General features: G+C 45.5%; 1 protein-coding gene across 1 annotated transcript; it reads left to right on the top strand.

Annotated features, from left to right (window-relative positions):
• The first annotated feature begins 1,932 nt into the window (after positions 1 to 1,932).
• gas2l3 (growth arrest-specific 2 like 3) lies at positions 1,933 to 23,266 on the top strand. Its single transcript, XM_048268882.1, has 10 exons — positions 1,933 to 2,162; positions 9,826 to 9,881; positions 13,886 to 14,060; positions 15,083 to 15,201; positions 15,355 to 15,496; positions 16,923 to 16,986; positions 17,397 to 17,535; positions 18,311 to 18,418; positions 20,441 to 20,711; positions 20,744 to 23,266. The coding sequence occupies exons 2-10, from the start codon at positions 9,855 to 9,857 to the stop codon at positions 21,664 to 21,666; spliced, it is 1,968 nt and encodes a 655-aa protein (XP_048124839.1). The 5' UTR covers positions 1,933 to 2,162; positions 9,826 to 9,854; the 3' UTR covers positions 21,667 to 23,266.
• The last annotated feature ends 766 nt before the right edge of the window (positions 23,267 to 24,032 follow it).

The following is a 24,032-nucleotide window of genomic DNA, read 5'->3' on the forward strand; positions in this document are numbered from 1 at the left end:
ATGCAGTCGTTCTGACAAGCACACCAATTGGCAAACCTTGTTCTTGCCCATCTTGAATAGCTCCTCTAGCTTTGCTGCCTCCATCTTTCGTTGTTTAAACTTGTGATATCCATGATGAGTATTGAGTTAGTGAATTAGCTCAACATTGTGTGCTGATAACCATATAGAAAGCCGAGTAAAAGAAAACAAGTACCCATGCGTGCCTGCGTGCGTATTCTCTCCTGCTCAAACATGTGTGCGCGTTAATTTTGATAAGTGTTCACTAACTTTACTTAATAGAAAATTGTAAATAGCCTGATGGCATGCAACTAATGGGATACTGTGCATAGTTGGAAAGGTATGGTAGGCCAATATGGTGTGAATATACACACACACAAGGTACATTTTCTCTCGTTGTTGAGTGATGGGACGCACAGTGCGTACGGACGTACACCTCAGGCGCCTGCAATCACAAGTCATAGCTAGTGATGTGCACACCTCTATGTTAGGCTAACCATACATACTGATGCGTGTGTATTGTAAAGTAATCCATAGACATATCTTATCACAGATGTCTTATTCCGTGTCTCATCTTGACTGGCTATCTTCCTAATCTAATGGCCTTGTTTTACCGTGGGTTACCAATTTACAAATTTGGTTAAAGATGGTTGCTGCCAAATATTCTAGTGCGGAGCGTAGCACTTGGAATCTTTGGTTGCTGCAACAGTTATCAAGTGGGTGTTATATCTCCCACAGGAATGTGCATAGGGTAATCCTATGTATGACCCTCATACAGAACTAATCAGATTGTTTTAATCGTAGAGGGGCAAAATCTCTGTTATGACTTAACATGCAGTTCTTCTAATAAGGCTGAGGGTCTTAGCAAGCCCCAGCTGCCCAAAGGAACATGGCATCCTAAGCTAATTTTCCTAAAGCTAATTTATAGCTAAGTTAATTTTTGTAATCATTAAAAGCTGAGGGTAGGGATGAACTTTGTACTGTATTTCACTCACTTGAATGATAGAATCTCTTGTTATCCTGCCTGGCTAAACAAGCTAAATAAGGATATCTTTAAGTGTGTCAATAAAAGAAGGGTATAGGGTAATTGAACTGACTGTGATCCATGAGTTCATCTTCTTGCATAACATACTGTATTAAACACACATGAATGTATTTAATCATGATGACAAGTAAGCCTCACGTTCTGAAAGCATGTTTTCCAGGTGGAATCATGCAGAGCTGCCCTAAAAAAAGCAGCAGAGTGAGAAACAATTAGGCCTACCATAACAATGACTGCTCCAGCCTAATCAACTTGATGCTGATGCTGGTTTTACTAGTCAATCTTAAGCTGGGATCTAGTGAGGTTTGATAGACCTGTTAATTGGCCACAATGCTGACTGACAGTTAACTTCCTTGGATAGACCTACTCTGTACTGGAGTAGATCGAGGAAAACAAATGCAGGGATTCCAAACTGAAGTTGATTCTAATTCTGAGAAGTACATTTAATCTCCTGGTATAGCCTACTCCAATTAGACATGTTTTTTTTTTACTCTAGAGGCTTTCCCTTATGTATAGGCTACGAAATAGCACAGGCCTATCAAATGAATAAGTATAATATTTTCCATCAACTCTTCCCCTCTTTAATATTCAAAAACATTGTAACTCAGGTAGGCCTATATAGATTATGTGCTCAGATTCAGAATAATATAAAGGCGTAACAAAATGATGAGGAAAATTACAGTTTTGTCCCCAGACTATTTTATCCGTTGGTCCAATTATATAGCCTACCTCCTGGCATCGTTACTGGACAGAATGATGTGATGCTCTTACTAACTGAAAAAACGTACTCACCAAGGCATCGTTTGCTTTGGTAAGCTGGTGACGCCCACCTGCACTTGCCACTTGGCAAAGATGAGGGAAAACCTCTCATTTCCCGCCCCTGTTCCATTGAGAGTTATGCGTGTGCGCTCTGATTGGTTGTTTCGAACAGCGCTGCTTGCCCAGCAGTAGTTACATTCCATGGCGTTGAGGAACAACAACTTTGGAGAATGCTGGTTAACTGACATCCCACGCTACAGCGTTACTTTTCAACAACTTTGTATGTGTTTCTGGTTCAACTGGATGCCTGAACTAGCCGTTTGACAACACTTTAACGCTCTGGAGAAATCTTCTTTGACCGCTGGTAAGTTATATTTTTTCGTCTTTTTACACGCGTTCCCTTGCATTTTTTCTTCTGAAGCCACGAGAAAATGAATGCAACAAGTCGTCAACACGCGTTGATGCTGCTAGAATGTCTTTCTGGACATGGCCAGCACGCTACAAAATAGCTCGTGGGGATATTTTTGATTCAGTGTATCCATACGAGCTATTTTCAATAAATCTCCGTTTGCGTGTTCCCCCCCTTCCCAGAGACGAAAAAAGTTACATCTGTAACGTTGTTTGAAAAATGCCACGCGATTTGGAAATCTGCACGCCATATAGGCATACTTTTCCTCATCTTTCACGTAAATGAAATATACATAAATGAACTAGGCTAATATTTGATTGTATTATTTTTTTTTTTTAAGTTTGGCTTTGGTTGAAAAGGGGGGGGGGGGGAACATCATCATGGCAACATTGCAACATTGCGACTGAACAAATGAATCTCAAACATAATTAAATGGTTTTGGACCCTTGGATTTGGCATGCTGATGCTGAGTCTCTCTTAACTAATTATTCATTCTCCCTCTTCAGAATTGTTGCAAAAGCTGTCAAGCATCATTTTATTGTTCAGCCTTTGTAGCAAACAAAATGTCATGTTAGTCATGTCGCTGAATATTTAGCAATTGGGTGTTTTAGAAGAAAATCCCTTATGTATTAATTTTTAATGACAACATCCTCAAGGTCTCCCTGTGTCTCCTGTTTCCTTTCAGGAGAAGGAAAGGGTTGCAGGTGTTTCCCTATATAGTGTGTGCCACACCACCGCAGGGTACAGTGTGTCAGGGCCATGAAAGGGATTTAAAACCCCTTCCATGCCTTTCAATGGTGGCCACAGGAGAGCTTAAAATGCATTTTGAATAAGTGCACTCCTGTGGTCCTTATCTAGCTAGGCACAGCTTGCTTGGCTGACGGTCAGATTCACAAATATGGAAATCCCTGTCTTTTTATAAACATCGACCCTGAAAGACAGAGGGCTAGTGCAGTGTTTAAACATTATGGCACACTTTTTCACTGATTACTAATGAGCACACGCGTGCAGACAGGCACTGTGCCCCTAAAAATGGCCTAGATTTTGCTGCCAACCTCAAAGACCATCTGTCCAAAATAAACTGGCATTAGATTGGGAAACATCATGGAGCACGGGAGCCTCCTGGACAAGAGGGGAAAGACCCCGAAAGCCCATATGAAAAGAAGAGGATAAGGCTTAATGGCCCAACCCTCGCTCTGAGCCATATGGGGCGTGATCTCCACAAGGCACAATAGCAATCATAATGACTCTTAGATTACCCAGTTCATTAGAGGGTCCAGCTGATAGCCAGGCGAGAGGCACAGCACCGGACGGTCTTCCACCATGGTCCCAGATGCGTCTCTGGTTCCGTGCCAGGAGTTTGTTGTTGGCCATCTTTTTATTTACGCTTTTATCAATCATGGTTCTCAGATGACAAGCCTCCAAGCATCTCCTAGGCAACTGTATCTGTTTGAGTTACGCCATCAGGCTTGAACCAAACAGCATGTCACTGATGCTTTCTAATGAGCCGTTCTTTGTCTGTTCTGCACTATTTGAGCAGAAACATGCGAAAGTAGTCATAGGTACAAGGAATGGAAATAGATTCAGTTAACACCTGGTTTCTCATAAATCCTTGCTGGTGATGTATCAAAGCAATATTACAGAGTTAAAGAACCTAATGGTAAAGCCTTTGAAAAGTGTGAAGCTTTGAAATGACTGGATCCTCAGAAAATCATAGACAGTTGGGTAAAAGATCTATCAAGATATTTTTATATAAATTGGAATTGTGTGCAAAAACATTGCCAGTGCTGTGTCCTTATTTTTGTCTTGTCAAAAAGGCTGACATCTCAGTGTTTCCCACAGAATTGAATTCTATTTGTGGTGGTATAGGTTTGCAGAATTAACTTGAACGCAACAGTTTTTAACAAATTAGCGCAGTGTGGTTATGATGCTGACCAGATTTAAGCACAATTTAGTACAACCTGGAAAATCATTGTGTGGCTCAGTGATGATATTGTGGTGGTCCGCCACAAATAAGTCGATGTATGCGAAACTCTGCATCTATTGGCTTGCCTCTGAGCTGGAGTAAAGGCACAAAGGTTAGTCAGAGCGCCAGACGGGTCAGTTAGTCCGATGAAAGTTTACCCAGCTTCCATCGTCACCTTTCCCTCCCCTTCCTCTCTGTCCTTTGCCCCACTACCCTATCCCATCTCTATCCCCCGGATTAACATACAACACGCCTGGTCTGGATGAACCTCAAAGCCCCAATGCTCTTTGTGTTTCTAAACCGGGTGAACCCACTATCCATTCACCTTGTCTCTCCTTGACCCGACCGGCCTCCTTGGTCAGTTAAGAGTAAACCTCTCTGAAAACATCAGGCTGGGCTTACCTTTGCACCAGTGGGACTTTAGTGGACTAATGCTTGTCATTAGTCTAGGATGAGATAAGCTACCCCCAAGGCAAACACCAGGTCCAGGGGCCTCGTATGCTCTGCACAAAAATGATACCATTTGAAGTCAATATATCAGGCCTAGTGAAGATTAGTCTGATAGGTAGACATTTAGTGTGCTTCTCTAAAGGATTGGTTTAAATTGCAGCTCACCATTGAAGGTTGTGTTTAAGTTGCCTTGGTAATTGCAAAGGACAATTGGCGTGATGGTCTCCTTCACAGCCTAGTGCAGAGTTTAACATTTTAATTAGCTCTCCAAGGATGGTGGCAGGGAAGACTAAAAGACCATCAACATACCCTTTAGAATTCAAATCTTTAGAATCTAAGCCAAGTTCACTTGTACAGATGACCATAGTAAAGACCGAGTCTATTTTCACTATTCAGATGGCTAAAAAAGAGTGGAGCAAAGGTGATCTTACAGAATGGGAAAAAAAAACAGTTCTCGGGTTAAGAAAACCATCTGTTTCTATGGGTGTTAATCTTTGTATGTTTTAACACACTTTGGTGTCTTTGAATTTTGAATGATGCACAGTGCCATGTTATTTAGAGTGATGAGATCATTGGCTGGCAAATGCATGCACGCTTGTACTCTTTGGCAGTCCGCCAGAGTCCTCTGCAGGTCCAGGCTTGATGACTAAGTAATACCCTATAACTTCATTGGGCTGTCTTTCGCCAGAAGTGGCATTTATTAGGGTTGGTCGTTCATTTTCAACAGTACTGCTCATATCCTAGTCTTGCAATTGTGCTAATAGACTATGCATTGACCAGGACACTCCAATCAAATGCACATCCAGCGCTGTGGGATCAGGTGTGGCTCTGCATGAACGATCCCCTCATCAGGGAATAGGATTGGCAGGTGGAGAGATTCGGTCAGCCACACTCTGGTCTGTTAGAGGGGCTTCCCTTTGGGGGAGGAGAGATGGCTGCGGACTGAAGGATGCTTTATGGGCCGCCCAGGGTCTCAGGGACCCCACTAATCTTCAGAGCCTTTGTGGAGCGTCTCGCTGATCGATGACAAGAGGACCCTAATGAAACTAACCGACAGGCCAATTAAGACCAGGGACAAAGAACTCATCAGCAACAAAAGGACTTGCATAATATTGTGCGTGCGGGGGGTATTCCCTCAGGGCAGAGTGTTTGGTGTGGGTGGGGGTGTTTAGGATGTGGCTCCACGTGCAGACCACTGGTGCCCACAAATACACACACACACACACACACACACAGACAAATTTGTGTGTTTACATTTACACACGCTTGCATGCATGTGCCACGTGCCGCCTCTCCCGTGCAGGATGAGCGAAGGCGTCTCATTGGGGGAAGCCATGTCTGGGATGGATGTGATCCTCTTAGGCGATTAGGGCAGGCTGTAAGATGACCTGCGTGATGGAACATGTGGGCATCCCTCCTCTCTCTCTCTCTCTCTCCATCCTGTGTTTATTCTCCGGGCTATGCGCAGACATCTCCCAGGATGTAATTAAAGCCCCAAATCTACTGTGTTCATGCCGAGATTCATTATCGTGGGATTATTATATCAAACCACAGACCAGCAAGACGTTGGCAACCCCTGAAATTACTTTTCCACTGTTTTTGTTTGTTTGTTTATTTGGGTGTTGGTTTGTTACATTTCAAATAAGTCAGTGTTATATATCCTTAATACCTTATTGTTCTAGTTTTAAAAAGGGGTCTATTTCCACTGATACAATAATTCCACTTTTGCTTTTTTAATCTTTTGATTTTTTTCTTTTACGTCATGAACTTTGCATGAGTCATGGTCTTCCATGCTTATTGTACAGTTACATGGGAGGACAATTGTGCTAGGTCATGCACAAGCACAGCTGCAACGATGAGCTGAGGCAGCCAGTACCACGGGGACAGAGCTGCATCCTGCCCCCTCCTCCATCAGCCTTCAGCAGCAAGATGATCATTACTGCCGTGGAAAATGTGCAGCCAGGGTGTCGTCATGCAGCAGAGCCATGGCTATTCTTTTTACGATGCTTAGGCACAATGCATGGATGGTGTCCGTGTGGAATTTCCACTTAATATGCCAGTGACTTCTGGAGAATGTGGCGCGGCCTCACCCTGGGGTCGGTGTCATGTCGTGCCCTTCCCCTCTCTCCTCCAGCCAAGTGGTGCAATAGTTGGGCACATAAAACACGTTTTTGTTGTTTTCCTCTCGTTGATGTTGTTTCATCCCTCTGTTCCTGCCTTCAGCTGACATTTAGTGGACCGGCCCATCCGGCTGTGCTGTCAAGCTCTTTGCCAAGAGGCTCAGATGCAGATCATTCTACAGAGGGAGTTTGCCCTTTCCGCACTATTGTTTTCCCCCACAGTGCGCCACACTCAATCAAGTTTCATTGCGCTCTCTCTCTCACCCTCTCCTGCTCTCTCTTCCCTTCTGTGTCTTTCTCCTTCTCTTTTTCTTTTCTTCTCTCTCCTTTTTTCTCTTTCTCTTCCCCGTTTCTGTCTCTCCATAGATCCCTTGTCTTGCCGCCCCCATCCTTTCTGTGGCATCTCCGTCAACAGAAGTATGCAGAAAAGGCGTATTGTGGTCTTATTCTCTCTACCCACCCCAAACTTTCCCAACACTGTTGTATTTTTCAAAGGGGGAGGCTCCTTTGTTGCTAAGAACTTGAGTATGTCCATTGGCTGTACTGTTTAGGGCTTACTTGTGTGTGTGTGTGTGTGTGTGTGTGTGTGTGTGTGTGTGTGTGTAAGCAGGAGAGAGACTGGCCTGGTGGGGGGTGTAACAATGGGTGTATTGTGAGATGGCTTGGGCAGGATCAGGGGGTTTGAGCACCAAGCACAGCGGAGCTGCTTCATTAGGCAAGCCGCTGCTCCCTGCCCCCCACCCCTCCTCTCTATCCCTCGCTCACTCCCTCTCTCTCCCTCCCTCCCTCCCTCTCTCTCTCTCCCCATCTCCCGTTCTCTCGCCTGCTTGCTCACACACTCACACTCGCGTTCAGGACCATCGCTGCCCGCTTGGCCCGGATGCTCAGCTGTCTCCTGCACTGTTCCGCTACTGTGTCCTGCTCAGCGTGCCCTCTCCACACTAAACCCAGCCTCCAAGGGGATTCTATGCTCTGACCGGATTTTGTTTTCAAATCAAGCAGGCTGGTATTGTGCTCTTTTGTTTTGTCCCATCCTTCTATAATCTGAACAGGACTCTTTTGTTCAGTGAGGTAGGTGTCATTTCCTGCTGTCATTGTCACTCCTCCTGGTATTTTTTTTCTTTTGCATGGCAGAACGAGCATTTTTGCTTACATGGCATGCCTTGGCGTTGGTTTCCAATCTAAAAACAAACAAAAAAAACACATGCATAGTTTGGATAGCCCTGACAGAAGCATTTTATGGAAAGAATTTCAATGTAGGACGGATGAGAAAGCTATTGATTTGCAGTCTCTCTCAACTTCTTCGATTGCCAGTGACAATCAGTATGGATGCCCCGTCGCTGAAGTGAGAATTGAACTGAGCGTTTGTGCAGGACGGGGTGCACTCTGGTTTTTGTTTCCTCAGCTGGGGCTGTGTGCGTTGACGGGACAGCCTGAATCCTGCATGCTGGTCCACAGGGACGACGCAGCTTGCTCTGCTACACACACACACACACACACACACACACACACACACTGCTGTTGGGTGGCTGGGGGGATGAATATCAGGGTAATCCCTAACATCCTGTAAGAAGTCTGGGCTCAGGCCCATTCTCCCCCTGAGAACAGAAAGGCTCAGCCACTGACTCACTCCCAGATGTTTCACTCACCCAACTGAGGGTAATGGAGTGCTGCCGCCAGGGGACTCTATCCATATCCATGGTTAGTCATCAGCACATTTTCCTCTCAACAACAACAACAACAGTGTGTCTCTGCTCACAGCCTCATAGGCTTCATTGGCTTGGAAGGGACATTTGGCAACTCTGTTCTTTTTTTTTAGGTATGCAAGCCACACCACTTTTAGTACCGTAAAATGGAAAAGACTTGACTGTGTTGGCTTAGATGGATTAGATATGTAAATATCTTGAAGGCTATATCTGCTATGATGTTGACCACAGGATTTGTTTTCCTGACTTTTCTAGAAAGTGGCTTCCGGCTCCATTTTTTTTTTTTCTTTTTTTTAAGTGTTTTGTCTCTAGTTTCCTAACAGGACACTTGATTTGATGGATTCCAGATTTGATGGATTCCAGATTTGATGGATTCCAGATTTGATGGATTCCAGATTTGATGGATTCCAGATCAGGGCCTGTCTTCACAAAGCATCCTAAGACTAAAAGTAGTTCATAACTTAGGAGAACAAATTCAAGGAAAGAACTAGTTGTAACATAGGGACTCGTAATTGTTTTTGACTAAGTCACTTCGCACAGAGTCTTTGAGAACTAAGAGTGAGTTGAAAAGACTCCTCACTAAGACCATCTCCCAAATGCAAAATGGCAGTTCAGTCATTCCATATTACAATGTTTTTAATTGCTGTACAGAATTATTTAAACGATAACGTCTTAGTCGTGAATGAGCAATTATGGAGTTCTTCTCAGACAATTTCTGTGGGCGTGTTCTGCTGTTAATTCCTAGCCAGTTGTACATTTATTTTCTTCATTTCTTAATTAAATGATGAATGTAACACATGCCAACCCACTGGCAGACCTGTCAATCATCAAGAATCACCAAGGTTATTGTTGTTCTCACTCTTAAATGTTAAAAGATAAAATGCTTTGTAAATATGGCCTCAGGTCTTTACACGTGATCTGTTTCCCAAGCTCAACCACTGTAAGGAAAAACAAGCATGACTACCCCACAAGATGAGTCAAACTCGACTCCACAAAATGTCCTGAAGGTAGTAGTGCATCCTCTGTGAGGGAAAAGGCTACTAAAGTGTAGGCCTAGTGGTGGAGGAGCTGTGTGGAAGAGTGCACAGTGCTTAATATAGCCTGATTGCAGGCACTGGCATTGGCATCAGGGCAGGCACACTAATTAAGACTGACTATTGTTGAGAGAGAATAGCTAAAAGGGTTTTCATCAGGACATGGCTAATGCCCTGTTCAGACGGCTCAGTCTTACCATGGGTACCTTTTTTCACTTCATTCCCCCACCCTGTTAAAACCAGTTTGTTTTGTCTGCAGCTCAACCATCACATTTTATTTTTTAAGTGTAGTCTGGATGAAATCAACATGACCAATAACAGCTCTTTCTCTTTTGCCTGCAGAATGAAGAGGTGAACGTCTCTTGAGCTCAATGATGGCAGTTCAGGCCGGGCTTCAGGTAAAGAACATAATACATTTCTCAAAGTGTTTTGCTTGACTTGTTCTCTGTGTGACAGATGTAGGGCTACAGTGCACGTGATGAATGATGGGGAGATTTATTTACTTTTAGAAGTCAGCATTTTTTTCCCCACTGGTAACCTTTATTGGCAATGATTTATGGTTATTTGAAACTAAACTGAGATGCAGCTTCAAAGTTGGTCCAAATGTCAGCACCTTGGTGGGGGGCGGGGGGAGTAATGTGGCTGACATTCTGCAATGCACCTGTGCTTTTGTTATATAACACCTTATTACGTATCATGTGAAGCATATAAAGTTATATGGAAAATGCAACGCCTGAGGCTGTACTCTTGGTGTTCACATGTATTGTATGCTAATGAAACCCTTGGTCATGTTCTTTCAGCAGCTTGCACACATGACTAATCAGTAGGCAAAACTGTGCACAATGTTCCCAGACAGTCATGCAACACAGTTCATGACCTTCAAAGGCCGCCATCGTTTTTAGTCTCTTTAGACTTTATATTTTGTAACTGTGGAAGTCCACAGTGTGTCCACATGCTGAAGTCAGAGGAGCTTCCGATCAAGAGCTGGGGTCCAGGTGGTCTTCATGGTCACTCAAGGGCAGGGGGCATTTGACAGACGACCCCCCTCAGGTAAATTACAGGATCAAAGGTGGACTAGGATGAGTGGAGGCTTTAGGAAGTTAGGCAGCATAAGCTACATGGAAGATCTTGTCTGTCATGCAAATGTCTTTCCCACAGATGGTCAGCTGAAACTGTTATCCACCATGACGAGCGATTTCGTGAACCCAAGAAGGAAATTCCTTCCGATTCCCATGTTACAGAGCCAAGCTTCTGTTTTGACACGGTTATAAAGAAGTTTAAGACTTCATTTAGCTGAAACTTAGTTTCTTGTCCACACACGGCCTGCATCTGGTCAGGTGATGGGCTCCCACTGTAATCTGCCGTGGTATGGTAATCAGGCGTGCCTGTGTAAGCCCTCACTCCTTCCACTCCATTTTGTATTTTCATGTCTAATTAGCTGACCTTTGTGCAAGAGAGGGAAACAGTACATATGTGTCGGATTTGCCTGGAGCCAGTGGCTCACGCTCGCTCTCTCTCTCTCTCTCTCTCTCTCTCTCTCTCTCTGCCCTCGTTCCTCCCTCTTTCGCTCGCTCTTCTGGGGATCATGGTTACATGCGTGGGAGTCACGGGAAACATGTGCAGAAGCAAGCAAAGAGGTCATGTGATCTCCCTGAGAACCCCATCCAGTTCAGTGCGTCTGATTTGACAGAGGAAAAGGAGAGGGGGCTTTCAATTGCCATGAACAGACGTGGTTTTGAGCTGTGTGCTATGACAAACAAAGTCATTCTAATGAGAAACTTCCTCTAATATCCTCTCCATCTTCAGGCTACCACAGCAGTGGGGGTATTTGGGGGTGGGGGCCGCAGCGATCCACACTCATGTGTAATTTGATACCCCCCAGACAATAAGCAAACCCTCCATTCTTTTTGGGCAGAAGAGGTCAGAAAAGCAGGTCATGGAAACATTCCTGTGTGTGACCAGTGCTTCGTTTGTGTTGGGATGCGCTTGTTCAGCTCTCTGTTTAAAGAACCCTCCTTGCCCCCTTGACCTCAAAGCCAGTGTGCACGAAAATTCAACCCCCACCAAACAGAGGTTTACTCATTTTTACAGAGGCAATATAGGATGGCTCATTACCCTGTTTCGAGCCCATTGCCTTTGTATTTTGGTGGATTGGTATAATTTTCCAGTTTTCCTGGGCTCTTAATATTAGGGCAAACAAAACCAATCATTGTCATCAAGAATCATCCGGTTTCACCCCAACTGGAAGTGATCTCGTGCCCTTGTGTCTTTCATAGTGCTCAAGTTCAAAACAGGAAAGGGAATATGTGCAGCCTCCATGTGAGGGGCCCATTGTTGGACTGACAGGGAGGCTTATGTGTGTGAGTGTGAGCGCTGCACTGCTGCTGCGCTGGGCCGGGGAGATGAATCTGACACGACTGTGGGAGCGGACAGCCACAGCCAGCCTCCCTGGATGGGATGAGAGGCTTGCTCCAGGCACTCTCCCCCACCGTGAAAGAACCCCTTACAGTCCAGCCGAGCTCGCCCAGCATCGCCTGATATGTGGAATATCCGTTGGCACTCTCATTTGGCCTGACTTCTAAACGGGCGAGTTATATTACTTCATTATACCCTCTTTGTTACCAGAGCAGCAAGCTGGCCTTTTTGTTACTGTGGGGGAAAGATGGGCTTTCATCCTGAGAGTTTCACTCTGTCGTTTCCTTGTAGCCCACAGTGAGGTGGTTTTGAGGAGGGTGTTCTAGTTGCAGTGAGGGAGCTGGCTGTGGGTGCCCGTCCCAGTCGCCTGTGTGGGTTGTGGAGCATGTCCTGATATTCCCACTTGCTTCCAGCTCCCTCTGGATATTCTCAGTGCAAATCAGCCCTGACAGGGCACCGTAAAGGCAGTGCAGTGTAGCCCTTTGACCCAATCATCTCCCTCCACATCCCAGGTCCCGTGCCTCAACATGTCTATTTAGAGCCTTCCACGGCTGTGTTGAGGTTGTGACAAGTGGAAGTGGAGGTTTTTTAAATTGCATGGTATTTGGTTGGATTAATCCTAGAAAACAAATGAGGCGTAGACCTGCATTTTGATAAATAGGCTTATGGGTGAGGTAAACATGCAGTCTGTGTTTCAGTGTTCCAAAAGGTTGATACGAGTTCAACATCCATTCGAATGACACCTCCCATCCATGCTCCTAAAGCACAGTCAGTGCGGTTACACACAAACAATCAGATTTCAGTCTGATTATACTCTTTACTCATGTAAATTGTGTAATTGGATTGAAATCGGAATAAATAACTTAAATATTCATTTTCAATCTGATTACATCCGTCACGTAACCAATAGTATACTGATAATATATGGTGCTTTAATCAGAATGTTCTACACAAATAACTGCACTGGGTGTTGATTGGCTAGGGTGGTCTGTGGCCGAGCCACTATGTTTGTTTACCCTTCACAGAGCCAGGACTGTGTATGAACACTGGAGTTTGTCCTCAGCATGAATACTGAACAGAGAGCTGGAGGACTGAAGAGCAATTCACAGAACTTGACAACGTGAATGGGAATCAACTGAAACCTTCATTTCAACCTTATGGTATTGAGGGCACCTGTGAGAAAATGCATCTGAATGACTAGCAAGCTTACGTTTGGTATTCTAATACCAGAAAATCTTGTTTGTGGCCTCAGAGAAGGCATGCAAAGCTTTTAATCTGTTCCTAAGGCTCTCAAATATGAGGTTTCTTCAAGGAAGAACACTTATTTGCATTGTGAAACTGTTTACTAGCAATTAACCTGCTCAGCCACCAAAGCCTGTGAATTATAGCCCTGCTGATTGGTTTCTAAAACTAGTTTTGTGTTGGTTTCAACAAAATCCCTCTTCATCTTCCACCTCTCCCGCACGCTCCTATCTCATAGATGGGGCTCAACTTCACTGAACACTTTCTATGAAATTGGTTGAGGTATTTATTGCTTATACAAATAAACAGTTGAAGATTTAGTTTCCAGGGGGGTATTCCAAGTACGTGGTTTAGTGACAAACCTGGGTAAGTTAGCTCTCAGAGTAAGGGGTAAACCTCCTAATAGAAGAGCTGTATGGCTTCATTCTCTTAACAAAACAATGCCATAGGGCTCTTGTTGTAGAAGGTTTACCACTTACTCCGAGCTAACTTACCCAGGTTTGTTACTAAACCACGTACTTGGAATACCCCCCAGGTTCATTGTCCAGCTAGTTGCGTCAGCTATGAGGTTGTGCTGTGCCATTGTGTTATTGAATCCAAATCAGCTTGGACACAAGACAAAGACCATTTTGTGTGATATTTGCACAAACTTGTTGACTTTCTCTCCATCTCCGTCCGGCACTTTCATTTAGTCTCACACACGCTCACTGAGAATGTTTGTTTATGTTGTTTTCTTTCCCTGCAGTCGTGGTTTGAGAGGTTCGACTCTCCCGTCCAGAGACCGCGTAGTCCCCTGACCGGGCGCCATGGCCCTGGTCTGGCAGACGTTAACCAGTTCGACCAGTGGCTGGCTGTGCGGCACGAGGCCACCCTGGTGCCCATGCAAGAGGACCTGGCCATATGGCTGACCGGCATGCTGGGTATGTCTCCTCCTCAGCAGTGTTCCTCTGGTCAAGTGCCTATTTAATATCTTTGGCCTGTTTATAAAAATATGACAGGTTTTTCAATTGTCAGCTGTTCAGTTGTGATCGTAAATATGACCCTTGGACTGCTGATGGGTCAGTTTTTGGTTCTTGTAGCTCATTTCTTCACACTAAAGAACCACTTGCATACGTCCAACAGTTTCATTTACTTGCTTTTCCTCAAAAGTGAATCAACAGTTTGGTGTTTTCTAAAGCCATGCCATCTTGAATTCCAGTTTTCTTCTTGTTGTATCAAGTGTTGCATTTCAAAGAGTGCAGATTTCTAAGCCAAGCCAAACCAAACCCCAGACACTTTGCTGCTTCCTAGCCAAATTTGCATTCTGTTTGTACAGCTGTGTCTGGAGCCTTAGTATCGTATCAGTCTATCGGTAGAGTGGGAGAAGTTCACATTCACACAGCCTGGGGCTCCTAAGATGCCACAGAAGTATGAGGATGGGACTCTGTATCTTCATTTTTAACAAAAGGAGAAATTCGAGCCAGCTTTTTATATTAGTGGCATTGAGGGTAAGGGTAGAAGACCCTATTATGGGAAGGGTGTAAACAATTGAGGGTGTTTTCTTCTGGAGAGAATTGACTATGGCTGAATGCTGGCCTCTAAATATAGGCTGGTGAAATTCAGCATACCGAAAAAAAGGTAGACTGAAAAAAGCCATCCGTAACTTTAGATTTCCCCAGGGGCTCAGCCGGACGTGGAGCTATAATTTGCACCCCAGCAAAATTTCAATATACTGTTGAATTTGACCTGTCTGTCTTTGTTTCTCCTCTTGTCAATCTTAATTTTATTTTTTTCTCTCTCCATTTTGCCCTCTTTTTCACCTCCCACATTAAATCCTTTATACACACCCACACACACCCACACCCACACACACACACACACACACACACACACACACACACTCACCACACTACACATTACGTTATCCACACCCACTCATCCTCTCTCTCTCACACACACACAGGAGATGAGGTGCGCGCAGAGCACTTCATGGAGGAGCTGCAGAATGGTGTGAAGCTGTGCCGCTTGATCGGAGTGCTTCAGACCAAAATCTCCCAGAGCTGCCCCTCGGACAAGTGGCAGGTGAGATAAAGGCACCGCTGGAGGAGTGGGGAGCAGGGGGCCGGTGGGGCCACTCTGTGGCCGACAATCGCTCATCTGAAGTGCCTTTGTGTGCTCTGTGAGCTCACTCATTCATGTCTCTCTTTTGACGCCTCTCCTTTGTGCCCTTTGCAGCACTTTCCCATGAAGAAGGTGCCATTCAAGGCGGTCGCCTCTCCTGGGTCCTTTTTCGCCCGCGACAACACGGCCAACTTCCTGAGCTGGTGCCGCCAGATCGGAGTGGACGAGACCTACATGTTTGAGTCTGAGGGCCTAGGTGAGGGGGGATTTTAGTTTTAGGGGAAGTTTTGTTCCAAAAGGAGCATAAAATTGGTCCTTGTGCATTTTAAAAATTAGGTTCTTTCATACTGATATGGGAAGTATCAATTAAATGAAAAGTCATATTAGTGCCTGTTCAAAAGAAGTCATTGTTTGGCTCGAATTTGGGTGAAATTGGTATAGCATTTGAGTTTTAATCTTCGTCATGACCCTTCTAGCTGTCAGACAGAGAGGATAGTTTTAGCGATGTTGCGTTGCCCATGGAAACAGCAACCATGTGTGTGTAAGCAATCCTTGAGTCCTTATCCCTAATTCATCCAAGAACTCGTATAGCCAGACCGATGGCTCCAGCTTTAGGTGACCTGTTCACTGAAAGGATCTGACCTGAAAAACAGCCTTGAATGCTTTTCCACGACAGATTAGTGTGCAAATATTGGGCGGACCCTCAGTATTCAGGCCAAAGGCCCAGCATGAACCCCACCGCTGTGCCAGCAGAGCAGACTCTATGGCATGAACGCAGTCAGACTGAAAGTCAACGCTAAGAGGATGGAGAGTCCGAACCGTACCTGGCCATTCTTTAGATTTCATGCGAGACCTCATAGTGCTCTGGTATAATCTGAGAAATTCTTATGAAATTAACACTCAGAAGATTTTATATAACATGGCTCAGAAGACAGAAAAGATGTTAAATATATAACATGGCCTAATTATAATACTATGTACAACATGGTGTAGTATACACCACAAAATATGACATTTTGTCAATATCATTTTTTCCCTTTATCTATATTTTGTTATGTATGTTTTATGGTTTATTGTCTTTATGTATTTTAAAGTTGATAAAGTAATTATTTGGTCTGAGCAAAATGATGTGAGGTATAAAGGTTTCTTTGGCTCTTTTAAATTCATTTGACCCTAAGTGATCGAAATATCATAAACTATGTTTTATTCCAGCAGCCCTATAGTCTAAAGGTAAACATCTCTGGCAGTCACTAGATTAGTGCCGTCGGCTGAGCTAATTAACATGCTCTAATTGGAGTAGTAATCAGTTCAAATGAGCATGGGGCTAAAGGTAAAGCCTGCATTGCCAGCGTGTGCTGTGGCAGGTCGTACACTGAAGAACCACATGTCATTGGCATTAGTTTAATCCAAAACCAAGTGGCTTCTTGGGATCCATTGTGCAGACCAATTAACCAAAGTGCATTGTGCCATCACCATGGCCACCAGAGAATAAGAGGCTTGCCCACCTGATCCCCAGTGTTGCAACAAAACAAAATTATACCATGAAGATATGGATAATTATACTAACAGGGTTAAATTGGGTATTCTTGTGAAATGGCCTGAATTGCTCCAGAATGGATAAATCTGGGTAAACATTACTTAAATGCAAATTGCCTATAATTGCTCTTCATTTTCCTCTGTAGTTCTGCATAAGAATCCTCGGCAGGTATGCCTGTGTCTACTGGAGATTGGCCGAATCGTATCCAAGTAAGTGGTGAAGTTCTGCAACAGAGCGTAGGGCTGGGCACCAGGGGGGTTGTGGGTAGTCGGATAATCTTGTGATTTATTTTTTTAAGAGTGGGTTCGGCAAAAGGTCTGAAAGCTTGGGGCTGTAGTCTTTAACTGCAGAATTGGGATGGGCAAGCGGGGGTGGGGCTTAAAATGTGTGCTTTGCCTGTCCAGAATGTGCACCAGATAATTCTACTGTAAGTATCACTTAATCGGTAAATTCTAAGAGGATTCTAGGGGTGAATCTGTATTCATCTGTGGTTCTAGAGCTATTTTTTTTTTTTTTTTTTAAGTCTTCCCTCATTCCATGAGAATTGTTTTGCATGTGGCATGCAGTTCAGAGATGTGGCTAAGTGATGCATCACTCCTTATCTCTGATGTTCTCACAGGTATGGAGTGGAGCCGCCGGTTCTCGTGAAACTGGAGAAAGAGATTGAACTGGAAGAAACTCTGCTGATGACGGGAGAACCAGCCCCTGCTGTCAAAACCTTCACCGTCTGCTGTCAGCACGGCAGCCTTTACCAAGGCGTGAGTATGACGCCCCTGCCCCCCTACACACACACACACACACACACACACACCTCACAGCCCTACCAAACCACACCTGAGTGAGACATGGAGCCGATGGAGTCTGGTATATCCTCTAGGACAAGCTGAGGCACATGGGATCATTGTGTTTGCATTTTGTTTTTGAAACGTGACATGAGGAGGAGAGGTAGATGGAGTGGCCTGTGGTACTCTCCTCTTTGTCCCACAACTGGCCCTTCTTGAAACGTCAGTAAGAGGAGATGGCCCCTCATTGTTTGTTTGTAGTTGCGGGGCCTGACTGTTTAGTTGTTTGTTTTCCTCAGTCTCTCTCTCCCTCTCTCCGTTCTCTCTCTGTTGGTTGCTGGTAAACAGTCCCCCATTTCCTTGAGATGCGCTGAGTTCCTGTGACTGCGCGCGGCGTGGTGTCGGGGCCCGCTGCGTTAGCCGCCTTCGCTCAGTATCAATAAACACACTGTCCCCTCTCCCAGAGCTCTGTCAGCATGACCCACATAGCTCGTCCTTGAAGTGCTGAGGCACACACACACACACACACACACACCCACCCTCACGAGATGCTGAGTCGGCCTGGCTCTGCTTCTGGCTTTCTTGAACCCAAACAACACCCATCCCCCTGGTGCATTGTTCTCACGCTGCCCCTGCACCACGCCTGTAGCAGGAGTCCCTGGCTTCCTCTTGACTTCAGATCATTTCATCAGTGTTCAGTCTCACTTATGTGCACTCGTGTCCCCACACCCTTCCCTCCTCTCTCCTGCAGGACCATGACATGAGCGACGACCCCCCCTGTAACTGTGCCCAGAGAGTGTCCATCGAGTATCTCTCGGAGGGCCGTTACCGACTCGGAGACAAGATCCTCTTCATCAGGGTGAGTTGCTCAACCCCCACCACACACACATGCGCTCTCTCTCTCTCTCTCTCTCTCTCTCTCTCTCTCTCTCTCTCTCTCTCCCTCCCTTCCTCCCCCGCTCTTCTGCTTGAGAGCAATACCATCTGTGAAGACGAGCTGGGCCTTCGCAGCTGTTCCTGCCGCATTCACTGGACAAGAGCAGCGTGAGGAGAGCCAGCGTTCTGTCTGTGCTCTCCATCACGCTGGAACACAAGAGGCGTAGCACATTCAGCGTCTCGTGCAGTGCCACGTTTTTGCCCCCTCACACTTACCAGAAAAGTACAATCACCATCTCGCCATTTGCTATTTCTCGTAATCACACTCGGTCCTCCTGTTTACTGGTCCATTTGCTGACTGATTCACTAGAAAATGCTGATTATTGACAACAGGAATGATGATCTCAAATGACTCTGTTGGCTGGATGAAGGCAGTGGGGAATCTCTGCCTGTAATGCAAGTCTGAGCTCCTCTAATACAGTTTATCAAAAAAAATGCTGAGAGTCTAAATGAACGGCCGGCGATGCGATTCAGCCGGCAATCCCATTCACAACCAGCCGCTAATCCAGTCCTTCTCACCGGGAGCTCTTGGAACGCACGTGGGGTTTGGTTTAAAGAGTGCCAATCAGGTCCTCAGCCAACACCTCAGCGCCCACGCGGTTCCTGTGTACGATGCGCATGTGCACACACACACACACACACTCACCTTAGATCCCACGACACGTGCTGGTGCTGGACACGGATAATGATATGATATCAGGTTGGTCTAATCACGTTCACCACGTTCACCCCTAGTCTGTCCGAACGTCCACTCTGGCCAGCTGTGGTTTTCATACTCACCTAGGCATGGCTGTGAAACTGTTGTTTTGCACAGCGAGTGACAAGCGCACAGATGGGGGATCTAAGCTGTGTGTGTCCAAATAGAGATTCCCGCCGCACTGAGGCATTAACAAAGCCTAGAGTCAAGGTTACATAATCAATTACATCAGCAGCCAATAGGATGGGAAAGCTGTTTATATGGGTATGTATTTAACAGGACATGAATCTAAAGATAGTTTTCACTCACAGATGGATACGGTAATCAACCTCATTTAAGTTGGAACATTTTACTTACAGACTCATGCCCTGTGTGTTGAATTAATGTGATTATGTAATGTTTGGCAGGTGCACATGTCTCCATACGTTTGTAGTGTAGTGTTAGTGACAGGATTATGAGCTGACACATTATCTAGTTAAATTAATTAATTTGGTTATGTAATGGGAAATGTATATAAATTATATAATGCATGATCCAATATAGTACTTTTTTTGAAAGGTAGATGGAATGATTAATTTACATTGACAGTTTAAAACCAGATGGTTGGTTATCTATTGCCATTTTTTTAAATGAAAAATGTTTTTTTTTTTTTTTTTAGGTTAAACAATGGTTGAAGTGTTACTGATTTCCCCTTATTTATTGCTTTTAATTCAGGTTAAATGACAACTCCGGTCTACTGCACAAAGTCCTTTTTTTTAACCTTTCTGTTAACTTACAAAGTTAAAATTACTTTACTCCCAAGGCTATCGCTATATGCTATTTCGTTGTAAATGCATATTCTGGTTTTACTAACGTCACTCTTTTCCTAACGTCAAATTTGTCATTATCATCCAAAAATACCCCCTAGGCTGTTCTTAGAGCAGAGCTGCCCTTTAAGATGGGGTTGATTGAGAGATGAGTTGCTTGAGTTAAAGGTCAAGAGAAGCCTAGTTTGTTTACTCCAGTTCTTTACTGGTTTGTTGCCCCTTATTCATTTGCTTTTAATTCGGGCTAAGATGGAGATGATTGAAAAGCCTTGAAATTGACGTTGGCCCAACTGGACTCCTGGTGTTTGCATAAGATCTGGTGTTATGTAACTTGAGTGATGTTTCTTTTCTTCTCTCCTCCGCCTCTCTCCCTCTTCACTGGCCCCTCTCTGGTCCCCCTTTCTCCACTCCCTCTCCCTCTTACTCCCCCTCGCTCACACAGATGCTCCACGGGAAGCATGTGATGGTGCGGGTGGGTGGGGGCTGGGACACGCTCAAGGGCTTCCTGCTCAAGAACGACCCGGGCCGCGTGCTGCAGTTCACCACCCTGGAGCAGAAGATCCTGGCCTACCAGAAGGGGTCAGCAGGCCCGGCCCTGACCACTCAGCAGGTCCAGCCTCCCACCATGGACCCTCTGGCCGCTGTCACGCTCTCCGATGCTTCATCCACAACCTCCTCTTCCTCGGCCTCGTCTTCCTGCTGCGTGCCGGGCGGCGACCTCGAAGAGCCCGGCCCCGGGCACTGCACCCAAGGCTCTACGCCCGGCGTCCCGGCGTCCCTCCCTTGCCGAGGAAGGCGCCGGTCCCCAAAAAAGTCTTCCAGGCGACTCCGTCATCGCCGAAGAGAGCCCCGCAGTCTCCGGCTCTCGTCCCCAAGAAAGCGGCCGTGCCTCAGCTGCCTCCGTCTACGCCTGTGCCGTCCGGCGGAGTGGCCACACGGAAGGTCCCCGCCTCCTCCAAGCTGAAACTCCGCCAGGCGCCCAACGGGACCCCACCGGTGCCTCGCAGCCCCGTCTGCGCCGAGCCCACCCTCAAGCACCCCAAATCGGCCCCGGTGACGCGCCGGGCCGCCGTGCTGAACCAGCGACCCGGGACCGGCCAGAAGGACGGGAAGCCTCCGGTGGCCCCCCTGCGCTCGCGTCTGGACCAGCGCCGTGGCTCGTCCCCCGTGTCACGGCTCCGCCTGGACGGGCGCGCTCGCCGCCCCCTCTCGCCGCGGCCCATCACCTCTCGGCCCGCCAGCCCGGCCAGCTGCGCCTCCTACGACTCCAAGTCCTCTTCCTCGTCCCCCGCCCCACGCCCCAGAGCGCAGATCCCTACCTCACGGACTCGCATCCCCGCGGCCCGGCCCTCCCCGCTGACCAAGGCCAAAGAACCCACCGGCAAGAGCCCAGCCTCGTCCCGCCCCGGGACCCCTGTCCTAGCTGCTGTTGCTCGCTCGACCCCGTCCAGGCAGACGCCAGTCAACTCGCCACGACTGCCCGTCAGGAAGCAGCCTCTGGCCAGCCAGCCTGCTCAGAAGCCCGAAGCCCAGCAGAAAGCAGCGGTCAAACCAGGCCTCAAAACGCCCCCCGTCTCCCAGAAGGTCACACAGCGGACTAGGCCAGTGAAGAAGGTGGAGCCATACTTTGAGATGAACAGCAGGAGGAGGCAGCAGCAGAAGTGCTAAGCGTCAGCACAATCTCAGCACAGGCAGACTCCTCCTCTGGCTTCATGGGAATCCTTAAGATTAGCCGACCAGGTAGTGAACAAGCACTTGAGACACAGAGGTGTTTTCTCACGCTCACACCACATTACCAACTTTTGAAGCGACATTGTCTGTCTGTCTGTCTGTCCATTTGATTTTATATTTGTGTTTAATTTATTTTGTTATGATTTTATTTGTGCCATTATCAAAAGGGTCAAAGAGGTAAAACCTCTGCATTGTTTGGACATAATCTTTACCAAGTGCAGGAGTGGGAATGCATGAACACAAAACATCTGATTTTTATATCAAAAGCACAATCACCCATAACTTTCACAAGACCTTAACATTCCACTGAGATCTGTTACTGCAAGGACATCAGAGACTGCTAGAGACTGTTTTTGTAGGTATGTGCGTATGCTAGTGAGCAACCACCCTAAACAGCTTTGGCTGTCCTTGTGTAAATTTTTTACAACTTCTCTCAACCCGACTGTTTCAAAATGGAAATCAAGTCCAGCCTCTACGGAATATACCCTGCTCAGTGGTTGTGTAAAACGTTACGACACTATCAGAAGCAATACTCAAATCCATGGTTGGTGAGCAACGAACTTGACTCTAGTCCATGGTCACAAAAACGTTTTATACATGCCAAAGACTTCATGAATCAAATCTGTATTTTTAAACTATTTGGTGTTGACTCAATATTTCCCTGTCAACAGTATGTACTATCTCTACTGGTCTTCCTGTCAGTGACTTTGCTAACGTGTTTTTGCTAGAGTGAGTAGGAAGTTCATGGTGTGCCTTTTTTCCAAATGGTAGAAGAGGGGATTGTAGAGTGTTTCCAGGGGGTGATGGGGTGAGATGGGACCTTTTTTAACCTACAAACATGTTACGATGTCAGTTGTCTTGTCAGTAGCCAAAACTAATCCTCACAAAGTAGCCTACCTTGACGGATCATTTTAACCTTTTCTACGTAAAATGTATAAGCTTGGCTTGATAGCAAATGTGGTGGGATTGATATCCATAGAGTACTTTTGTGTATGTTTTATATATGAAGCTCTTTGTCATATTTGCAGTTGGTCAAGTTTGTTTGTGTGTGAGGTAGTATTAAAGCTAAGGATGAAAGTGGCACAAAACGGAAGCATTCATCAGCATTTGAAGACTGCAGGACTGGTTTACTTTTATTGAGGACATACTACTGATTTGACATATTAAAAGTTTAACAAATAGCCTACATGGATAGTATCCGTTCATGCCAAACGCTAATAAATATATATCGTCCAGTATCACAGAGCTGAAATTTATTTATGAAACTGATTTCTCAAAATCTTTATTTTTAATTTTCTTGATTCTATGTGTGTGTGTGTGTGTGTGTGTGTGGAAGTGGAAGTGGATGTTGACTGTTGTTTGGTTATATCAACACTTTGTGTGTTTTATTTTATTTTTTTAAGTGTCATTGCAATACTCTTGAGTATGTCAACCTTTTCCAGCACTTTAAGAAAACCCCTTGTCATGAATGTAGAGTACTGTCTCCAACTTTTGTGTGTTTGAGTGTGCGTGATGTCAAATAAAAGAGCTGATTTAATCGGATGGTGTCTGTGCTGTTCTTTCAGCCATTGCAAACATGGCATGTCCCTTTGAAATTGACCATGATGGTCCAGTATGTGCTTTCTCACTAAGGCTTTCAACAAAGACCCTTCCATGTAACCAACTGGTGAGGGTGGTATAGGCATTATGTAAGATTCATGTAACGGCGGGCCTCCTGCTGCAAACATACAGCCATACTGTGTAGTGTTGTCAGCTGTAGTGTACTTGAAAACAAATGAACAGCTGAACAGCTTATAAATGCACATGACTAAGTTGTCCAGTTTATGTGAATTAACAATAATGCATTATAGTGCATATGTAAATGACTAGATTAAATTTGAGGATTTGTCTACCACTGTGCAGAAGACAAGGGTGATACGTTTTCAATTGCTCACTGGAGATTATGTCATTCTGCAAAACAACACAACAAACATGACAATGCTCATATCAGTGTTGAGATGGTAACACACACATTAGACTGTGACAATGCTCATATCAGTGTTGAGATGGTAACACACACATTAGACTGTGACAATGCTCATATCAGTGTTGAGATGGTAACACACACATTAGACTGTGACAATGCTCATATCAGTGTTGAGATGGTAACACACACATTAGACTGTGAGTGAGAAGTGGAGGAGGGCCGTAATCACTGGCCAGTTTCATGCCTTGAGGAGAGGGAGGCTTTTGTTAAGCTGTGTTGCGCAGAAGGACCTTGATTGACTCGCTCCTGGATTTGATGGTCCTATAGTGCACCAACA

The sequence above is a fragment of the Alosa alosa genome, chromosome 17 (genome assembly GCF_017589495.1).
Source record: "Alosa alosa isolate M-15738 ecotype Scorff River chromosome 17, AALO_Geno_1.1, whole genome shotgun sequence".
NCBI lineage: Eukaryota > Metazoa > Chordata > Actinopteri > Clupeiformes > Clupeidae > Alosa > Alosa alosa.

Bases quoted from the DNA above. Each gene is read 5' to 3' on its own strand.
- gas2l3 (XM_048268882.1), top strand. From the start codon at position 9,855: ATGATGGCAGTTCAGGCCGGGCTTCAG. The intron at 18,419-20,440 runs GTGAGTTGCTCA...TCGCTCACACAG, and splicing joins ACAAGATCCTCTTCATCAGG to ATGCTCCACGGGAAGCATGT. The intron at 20,712-20,743 runs GCGACCTCGAAG...CCCGGGCACTGC, and splicing joins TTCCTGCTGCGTGCCGGGCG to ACCCAAGGCTCTACGCCCGG.